Source organism: Chanodichthys erythropterus, chromosome 10 (genome assembly GCF_024489055.1).
Source record: "Chanodichthys erythropterus isolate Z2021 chromosome 10, ASM2448905v1, whole genome shotgun sequence".
Taxonomy (NCBI): Eukaryota; Metazoa; Chordata; class Actinopteri; order Cypriniformes; family Xenocyprididae; genus Chanodichthys; species Chanodichthys erythropterus.
Genome location: NC_090230.1, coordinates 23,785,059 through 23,795,393, shown reverse-complemented (window position 1 = coordinate 23,795,393; position 10,335 = coordinate 23,785,059). Strand labels below are relative to the sequence as shown.

The 10,335-nt window shown below is 44.4% G+C and overlaps 1 protein-coding gene across 1 annotated transcript; it reads right to left on the bottom strand.

Moving 5' to 3' along the window:
- Positions 1-5,828: 5,828 nt before the first annotated feature.
- LOC137029342 (CD48 antigen-like) lies at positions 5,829-9,039 on the bottom strand. The gene is made up of 5 exons (XM_067398930.1): positions 8,970-9,039; positions 6,849-7,184; positions 6,440-6,750; positions 6,246-6,359; positions 5,829-5,981 (listed from the first exon to the last, which is right to left on the bottom strand). The coding sequence occupies exons 1-5, from the start codon at positions 9,037-9,039 to the stop codon at positions 5,829-5,831; spliced, it is 984 nt and encodes a 327-aa protein (XP_067255031.1).
- Positions 9,040-10,335: the final 1,296 nt, after the last annotated feature.

Here is a 10,335-nt window from a genome sequence, read left to right as displayed (position 1 = left end):
CCCTACTCAGGATCGGCGGAGGATCGCAGCGGATTTCTGCTGCAATGCGAACTGGTCCTGGAGATGCAGCCGCACCTGTACCCAAGCGATACTTCAAAAATAGCCTTTCTCATCTCTCAGTTAAGTGGTGAAGCATTGAAGTGGGCCGATTCCATTTGGTCACAACGTGGTGCAGTGACGCAATCCTATCCTGCATTTATTTACCACTTCCGGGAGGTGTTCGGGAAACCGATTACAGATTCGTCTGCTGGTGAGAAACTCTACAATTTAAAACAAGGGTCAATGTCTATTTACGACTATGCTTTGCAATTCAGGACGCTTGCTGCAGTTAGCGGATGGAACGAACAAGCTCTGATTACCACATATCGTCAAGGATTGGAACCTCGGGTACGGCTGCATCTCGCTGCATACGAGGATTCCATCGGCCTTGAGAAGTTCATCCAGCTATCTATCCGCTGTGCCACTCGTATGCAGGCGTGCCTCCAAGAGCACCAGGACCAGTCACTTCCCAACATGCTCCTCTGCCGGTCCGAACCCGTCAGCTCCCCAGAACCAGCCAACGAACCCATGGATGTTGAAAAGTCACGTTTATCTCCTGCTGAGCGCCATCGTCGGCTGACCCTGAACCTATGTTTATATTGTGGCGCTCCTGGGCATGCGATTGCGGCGTGCCCCACACGACCTCCTCGACCCATGGTGAGTGCCATCATCCCTTCTATTCAGAAAATGAAACCACTCACCACTGTCGTCAATCTTACTGCCGCTGATATCTCCCTTACAGTGGTCGCGCTCCTCGACTCAGGGTCAGCCGGCAACTTCGTCTCCGGCAACCTCTGCCGGCAGCTACGTCTCAAGACCTCTCCGACGATCTACCAGATCAACTCCATAACTGGCAAGCCTCTCAGCCATAAGCACGTCCGAACAGTGGCAGTACCTCTCAAGCTTCAAGTCGATTTGTTACATCAAGAGGAATTACATCTGCTGGTTCTGGAAGTTTCCACCGCTGATGTGGTTCTGGGGCACCCCTGGTTGGAGCAGCATAACCCTACCATCGCCTGGAAGATGGGCGAAATCCTGAAGTGGGGCGACACCTGTTTCTCTCGCTGTCTGACTGAACTTCCTGTGCCATCTTCTCCATCTTCAGATCTCTCCCTCTGTGCAACATCCATCGAAAGTCCAGTTGAGAAACGCTCCATCGATATCCCACAGTGCTACGCCCCCTTCAGCGATGTCTTCTGCCCACAGAGGGCTTCCAAGCTGCCTCCACACTGGCCATGGGACTGTGCCATTGACCTGCTTCCGGGTGAACCAGTGCCAAAGGGCAAGATCTACCCACTATCCATCCCAGAGGAGAAGGCCATGGAGGATTACATCAAGGAGGCCCTCGCCCAAGGATACATCCGGCCATCTACTTCCCCTGCTGCTTCCAGTTTCTTCTTCGTGGCAAAAAAGGACCAAGGCTTACAGCCATGTATTGACTATTGCTCTCTCAATAAGATCACCGTAAAGTTCAAATATACCCTTCCTCTCATCCCAGCGGCCCTGGAACATCTCCGTGGTGCCACTGTGTTCACGAAGCTGGACCTCCGCAGCGCGTACAACCTCATCCGGATACGTGAGGGGGACGAGTGGAAGACCGCCTTCATTACTCCTACTGGTCAGTATGAGTACCTTGTGATGCCGTATGGCCTGGTCAACGCCCCCTCCGTATTCCAGGACTTCATGCACAAGGTGCTCCGGGAGTTTTTCCATCGCTTCGTCCTAGTCTACATCGACGACATACTCATCTACTCCCGGAGCCAGGCCGAACATCGCCGGCACGTTGCGGAGGTCCTCACACGCCTTCGTCAGTTCCATCTATTCCTCAAAGCAGAAAAAATTTCATTCCATCAACCCACAGTGTCATTCATAGGATTCATCATCGACCACAGTAGCATCCGGATAGACGAGAGGAAGGTGGAATCCATCACCAACTGGCCAGAACCCACTACCATCAAAGAGTTACAACGCTTCCTTGGATTCTCAAAAATCTACCGCCGGTTTATCAAAGATTACAGCTCCATCACCCATCCACTCACCAGTCTTCTCAGAAATAAACCCAAGTCTCTGTCCTGGAACCTAGCAGCCACCAACGCCTTCAATCGCCTCAACGAAGCCTTCACCACCGCTCCCTTACTCGTTCACCCCGATCCAGGGCAACCCTTCATCGTAGAGGTGGATGCCTCTACCACCGGAGTGGAAGCAGTGTTGTCGCAGCAGCAGGGGACGCCAAGTAGACTCCATACATGCGCCTTCTTCTCCCGCAAGCTCAGCCTGGTGGAAGTCAACTACACCATCGGTGACAGGGAACTCCTTGCTGTGAAGCTTGCTCTGGAAGAGTGGAGGCATTGGTTGGAGGGAGCCAAACATGCGTTCCTGGTTCTAACAGATCACAAAAACCTGGAGTATCTTCATTCTGCCAAAAGGTTAAACCCAAGACAAGCCCGTTGGGCCATGTTCTTCTCCCGATTTAACTACACCATCTCCTACCGACCAGGCTCTAAGAACACCAAAGCCGACACTCTCTCCTGTCTCCATGCTCCCGAAGAGAAGGCGGAAGAACCCGAGCCTATCATCCCGAGCTCACTCATAATCACTTGGTCAGAGGAGACCATTCCCTCCTCCAATGCCTCCACGAACCCTCCGCCGAGCTGCCCACCTGGCTTGCTCTACATCATGACGCACTCCAACCATCCACTCAGCGCACACGTCACTAGGCACTGGTCACCCGGGGATCAATGAAACCCTCTCGTTGCTGAAAGAACGCTTCTGGTGGTCAGGGATGGCAGCCGATGTCAGAAGGTACGTGCAGGGCTGTCGGGAGTGCGCCATCTCCAAAAGTCCTCGTCATCTGCCAGCTGGGAAACTCCTTCCTCTGCCCATTCCCAACCGACCATGGTCACACCTAGGGGTGGATTTCATAACAGACCACCCTGCTTCTGATGGAAATACCTGCATCCTAGTCATCATAGATCGTTTCTCCAAATCTTGTCGTCTCATTCCACTACGAGGATTACCCACTGCCATGAAAACCGCTGAAATGCTCTTCAACCACGTGTTCAGGTATTTCGGAATACCAGAGGACATTGTATCAGACAGAGGACCCCAGTTCATCTCCAGGGTATGGAAAGCATTCCACTCACTCGTAGGTGTGGCCGTCAGCCTAACTTCGGGATACCATCCGCAGTCGAACGGGCAGACGGAAAGGAAGGTCCAGGAGATCGGCTGCTTCCTCCGTACCTTCTGTCATGACCACCAGGACTCTTGGAACCAGTTCCTGGGTTGGGCAGAGTACGCCCAGAACTCTCTCCGGCAGTCAACTACAGGACTCACACCATTCCAGTGCGTACTTGGCTACCAACCCCCACTGTTCCCCTGGACAGGGGAACCATCTAACGTTCTGGCAGTGGATTACTGGTTCCATGAGAGCGAGAGGGTCTGGGACTCAGCTCACCACCAGCTGCAACGAGCCCTGCGCAGACGCAGGATGACAGCGGACCTACGGCGTTCCAACACCCCTGTCTTCCAGCCCGGACAGAAGGTATGGCTGTCGACTCAGGACATCAGACTGCGTCTGCCCTGCAAGAAGCTGAGTCCCAGGTTCATTGGCCCATTTCCCATCATCAAGCAGGTCAACCCAGTCACATACCAACTTCAACTGCCACAAGGGTACCGTATTCACTCCACTTTCCACGTATCACTCCTCAAACCTTACCACCCTTCTACTCTCTCCACAGGACCTGACGTGACTCCCGCCGAACCCCCCCTTCCACTCATCCTGGAAGACAGTGCGGTATACGAGGTTCATGAGATCTTGGACTCCCGGCGTCGTGGTGGTCAGCTGGAGTACTTGGTTGACTGGGAAGGTTACGGTCCTGAGGAACGCTCCTGGGTTCCAAGAAACGACATCCTTGATCCCAACTTACTTCAAACGTTCCACGACAGTCACCCTGATAGACCGGCACCGCGGAGAAGAGGACGACCACCACGGCGTCGGGGTCCTCAGGAGCGGGCCGTGGAGGGGGGGGTACTGTCATCCCCAGAGTACTGATCACCGCCACCTGCACCTCATTATTGCACTCATCAGCAGCACCATAAAGAGCACACACACACACAGCACTCCATGTCCGGTCTCGTTCGCATATACTCACGTTAATGCTTACCTCAAGGACTCCTCGCTCTATACTTACCTGTCTCCAGCGTGTCTCCTTCCCTCTGTGTGCCTCGTCTTCTGTGTGTGAGTGGCCCAGTCAGCTCCAGCCATCTCCAGCGATCTCCAAGCTCCAGCGTGTTCACAGATCTCTGTATCTGAAAGTTAAAGGACAGTAACTATCTCCATTATTATCATCTATACATCCATTGATTCATCACTGCTTACCTATTCACTGCTCCTTGCTCTACTGGTGTCAATAAAACAACAGTTACCTGTTTACATCTGTGTCTGCCTCCTGTGTACCGTAACACTGTGAACAAACGCTGAAAGAAAGAGAAATAAGAACACAAACTACAACTTTCTTCAGCCACAGCCTTAGATGAACTGAAGATAAAAGACATTAAATCTCTGAAGATCTGATTAAACAACTCCACAAACAGCATTACCAGCTTCACTTATTACTAACCAGACTGACTTTATTTCTGTCACACGTCTACAAAAGATCTTATTGAGATGGTTTAGATGTTGATGTCTTAATGAATGTTTAGTTTGAGGTCACCATCATGGCCTTGCTTCTTTTTCAGCAACTGTAGGTGTTTTCAGAAAACATTTCTGCATTGCTAAAACAGATTGACATGTCGGATTTTTGAATACTAAAGGCTGATTTATACTTCTGCATCGAGTGTACGCCGTTGCTACGGTGTAGGTTGTTTGTACCACACGTAGCCTGCCGTGCACCTCTTCAAAAATGTAACAACGCCTCAATTCTATGTGGACAGCAAGCGCTGTGATTGGTCTGCTAGAAGCCCTCCCTCAGGTCAAAAAACTGGTGTGGAGCACTCGGAGAAGAGCGAGCACTTTCAACTTCCATATGAATTAAAAAACGCTCTGTTTCAGGGGACACATACAGTCATACTGCAAAAAAAGTTGTTGCCTATTTGCCGCTTCTAAGCTTCTCTGACAACGTACATGACAAGCTGCTTCTTCTCCTGCTTTTGCCTTGATCCTCAACATGACCGCAGACACTGACTACTAGTGGTCTGCTGTACGTTGACGTGGACAACTACGCAGAAATATAAATGAAAACAGACACATAGCCTACGGCGCAGAAGCGCCAGCGTAGGTCCGACGCAGAAGTATAAATCAGCCTTAAGTGCTCAACACTTGGGCCAAAGTTAGTGTGTTTGAATATAACAAACGCGGAAACAGAACTAGACAGATGACTAGTTTTGTTATACGTAACCCCATGACCCTACAACAAGCTGAAGTATCAAGGAATCCAAATTTGCTTTTTTACTTAGTAACAGAGAATTATACATATGAAGAACCAATCATATTGGAGAAAAATGGTGCAATTGAATCATGTTACCAAACTACTCTTTATGTCAATTGATTAAAGTACATTCAAAGGCATTGTCTGTGGTTACTGCTGCAAGGCGAGTTAATGTAACACTATAGTGACTTTATTCCCAAGTGTTCATAAAGGAAGAGATATCATCTAACTATAAGCAGGTGTCAAAGTGGAGACACCCCGTTTAGCAGTCAGGTGCTTAAAGGAATTTCTACCACACAGTGCTGTAATGCAGTTGCTCAGTTATTTTGCTCTAGTAATACCTTCATATTTTCTCTTCTATCTTTAATTCAATATCTTCCTTCTCTTCTCTCCTCTTATCTCTATCTTTCCTAACTGCTGCAGCAGTGTGACTTCCTCTTGCAGATCTTCTTTTGAGTCTTGGTACATATAAATAGCGAGTGAGCTTGCTATCTGAGTCTCTGGACTGAGCTCCTCCTTCACAGACAACAATCCATATGTTTACCATTATTAATCTAGAGTGGATGAACAGGTGAACTTGTGAAATGTAACAAAAGATGGTGAGACTCTTGAATTTCAGAGTGGGAAAGTTTTATTGAAAAAAATGCCAATAAATAAACATTGACACCAGCAGATTAATATATAAAGCAATAAAAAATAAATCAAGATTGTTAAATGATTGAAATAGTTGAGAATGAGAAATGACATCATCATTTACTGTCCCAATGGGTGAATATGTGCTTGATTTTGTTCAGCTCTTCTGGATCTAATATCATAAACCAGAAGAATGACAGTAGCCACGCCCACCAGAGCAGAGAGGACCAATCGGATCACAGCTTCAGTAGAACCACAAAACTGGACAGAGTCTGAGGAATAAAAACATCAAACTGAGATCAGATCAGTCAATAAACGCTAATATCAGCGCTGACATCAACTATCAGCTCTGCCGTACCTGCACATGTGTGACAGAGGTGAGTGATGTCCAGATGTTGAGTCTGGTTGCTGATGGGATTGTTCAGCACACAGCTGTAGGTGTTTTTATCCTGATATTCCACCTCCAGAGGTAGAGAGAGACTGATGCTGAGATCAGACACACTGATGCTGGACAATAAACTGTTTTCTTTGTACCAGGAGAGAGTCACATGACCCACATTCACAGCTGAACACACCAATGAACATGATGATGATGATGATGATGAAGAACATTGTGAAGAGTTTCTGCTGATGACAGGAACAGGAAGACGAGCTGAAAAACATCAGAGAATAAAACATTTGGTTTAAACATTTGGTAGTGTAGAAGTTAATTTAATAAGAATGATTGAAGGAAAGGACAAATTATCTCACCATAGACAGAAACACTGAATGTTTTTGTTGTCAGTTTCGCTCCATTTAACTCTAGTTGATAAACTCCAGCATGTTCAGTTGTGATGTTTGTGATGGTCAGAGATCCAGTTCGATTGTCCAGCTTCAGTCTGTCTCTGAACCTCTCATCAGGACCATCAGATGTGGAGAAAATGTGGTTATCATTGCTGATTTTAGCGATGAGAGAGTTTTCAGCTCCAAATTTCCACAGTATGTCGTCGTCTTCACGTATTTTAGTAACACTGGTGTGTAAAGTGACAGAATCTCCCTCCATCACTGACACTGGTTGTATTTCAGTTGTTTCAGCATCAAGTTCACCTGAAGAACAATGAAGAGATTTTCAGATTAATGCTCATGTTAGTTTAGAAAGCCTGAGATCAGTTTGTAACCTTTAGCAGCAGCAAAGACACCAAACAAAATGAAGTCAAATATATGAACAGGTAGATCTGAGTGAAACAATAATTTGATCTTTAATGTGTTTTCAAATTATTTGCTGTAGAACAAAATAAAAATTAAAATGATAAATTATTTACAGCTTGAAAGTAAGTTTAATTAAACGTATTATTGCTGAATTCTGCAGGATAATTAAAACGAAAGGAGAATTTGCATTTGTAATCACTGAAATTAAGATTTCTAAAACAACAAGAGATTTGATCAGAGTAGATGAAAATAACTGCAGCGGGATCTTATTCTGAATTGTGAATAAATGACACAAATAACTCACCAATCACACGCCAGCAGCACAAACAGAACAAAACAAACACACAAAACATTTTCTGATCTAATAAGACTGTCAATGAGAACACAACTGATCTAAAGAAACACAAGTGACAGAAGTGATGTGAATCCTCCCCCGACAGAGTCTGACCCTCCTGATGCACACACACACACACACACATACATATATATAAACACATTATATAAAAACTACATTTCATGATAAAATAGAAATGTAACATCAATCAGTGCTTTATATTTATTCCATTCATGTATGGGAAAATTAGAATAAGTATTAAAATTAAGTTAAAGTTAAAACCATTTCTGATCTCACAGATTTACAGAAGTTCATCCTCTGAGACAAACTGAAACCTGCAGCAGACAGTGAATGTGTGTTTATGTTAGTTTGTAGGTGAAGCGTTTCTTCCTGTCCTGCTACTATAAACAGCTTTGAACTTTTTAATCTACAAAATGTTTAGTGTGAAATTACAGTATATTCCAGGTTAATAATTGCATTACTTTAACAGTAATTCCACAGTAGGGCTTTCCTTGTATCTAACGCACTCTTTGACATTTAAAGTAAAAATCTACAATTTCATACTATATTTATACAGTGAATATGTACTATGAAGGTACCCAGCATTCAGAGCAGCATGACTAGAGTATGCTGTGAAGTTTTTTTTTTGTTGTTGTTGTTGTTTTTGAAATATTGGTGTTATGGACAGGTGGGACAGAGACACAGAGGTGAACATATGGTTGGACCGCAGGAGAGACCGGGGGGGTATTCCAGAAAGCAGGTTATGTGACATGGGTATGTTTAAGAGTAAGTAAGCGGATAACCTCAACTTTCGGCTCCAAAAGTGGAGGTAACTTTTAGGGTATGTAAGTAGCCATAGCAACTTGCTCTTTGAACATAACCTGCTCCGGAGCAGGGTTAGTTAGTTTAAGAGGGATATCAATATGGTTATATTAATGTATCTAAATTTGTTATATAGTTACAGTTATATACACAATGTTATATTATATAATATATAAATGTTTATTCAATTCTAATAAATGAATTTATTTTATTGTCATCTCACACATGGATCTGCTTTTCATCCTTTATAACAGGACATTTTATATGGTATAATTTCTATAATAAAATACATATCATATTAAATAATTAGCATCAAACAAACAATATTAAGATTAAAAAATGATTGCATAACCCCCCAATAGGTGGTGATGTGCACCAAGTAGGTTATGTAAATCGCCATTAAACAAGAGTGTAGAATGGCGCGCATTTTCTTAGCGTCTGTTTCCATGGTGAATCATCGATTCGTCGCTCTGTTGAGAATGTCTTGTGTGTTAACCGGGAACATACTCTGGGTTGGCTGAACTTACTCCCGGACACATTTTTGGAACCAGCATACCTCGAGTAAGCAAGGTTTGGGTTAATCAACCGAGAGTTCATGGTATATGTGACAGTAAGTTAACCCTGCTTTCTGGAATACACCCCCGGACTATAAATTCCCCCGGGATTCCTCTAGAGGGCGCTCTCTGCCTCTTTGTTTCGATTGCTCATGGTTGTTTGATTCTGTGTGTTAGCTCTGGGGCCCGTTTCAGAAAGGAGGTTAAGTGAAAACTCTGAGTATGTTAACCCTGAAAGGAGGAAAACTCTGGGTTTTCTGTTTCAGAATGGGAGGTATGTCAAACCTGAGAAAGCAGGGTAAGTCAAGCCTGTTTCTAAAAGGGAGATAACTCTTACTCAGAGTCAGTTACCATGTTAACTTACTCTGTGAACCTAACCTGGTCGGGAGCAGGTTTTCTTCAGTAAACCCAGAGTTTCCTTCGGTATCCTCCCCCTTCTTAAAGTGAAAGTGATGTTTAAATAGGTCACTCATTCATTCACACTGCACACTGCAGCTCGCTATTCTCCCTTTTCCCATCACATATCACATCAGAAAGGCATTTATTTTCAATAAAAATGAAGAAAATTTTCTAAAAGTGGAAGTAAATTGCTTAACGAGTGTTTAATAATGATAAAATCATTTACACTTTTATTATAGCATCCTGCATTATTTTTTTCTTCTTCTTTTTTTGCATGTGGGATACCATGAAAATAAATATTAGTTCAATAACTTACTATTCTACAAGTTTTCACCTTTGATATTATAACAGTGATAAGAATTAAACTTGCATTGACTCAGAAGTATGCGGACGTCATTTTGTCATGTGCTGTTGCCATGGTGATTCGTAATATCGGAGCTCCATTGATGATGGCTTTTCATAGTCGTGGTGCACGCGCTTAACTCCGAGTCAACCTATTCAGAGTCGACTGAACTAACTCAATTCAGCTGTTCTGAAACTGAAAACTCAGAGTTTCCAATCTCAGAGTAAGTCAACTCAGAGTTGGTTGAACCTCCTTATTGAAACGGGCCCCTGGTGACAATGTTGGTACATATTGTGATTTATGCTCCAACCTAGCGCTTGATTGTGAGAGCCTTTATGTCCTTAACCTCAATGCCCCATTGACCATGCTTGTAACATCTTAATCAACTTGGGAAGCCGTAGAGGGGTGAGTGCCTTGTTTCTTTTTGTTGGTCAACTTTTTTCAACTGTTTTGGGGCAGTTAAGGAGTTAGGTTTGTTGTTGTATGTTTTGTTATAGACTATTAGCAACAGTGTTGTCAGCTTGATACTGTTCTTTAACAAAATATCTTTTGTTTCACTGCATTCATATTGTGATTTATCTATTGTTATATTATTAA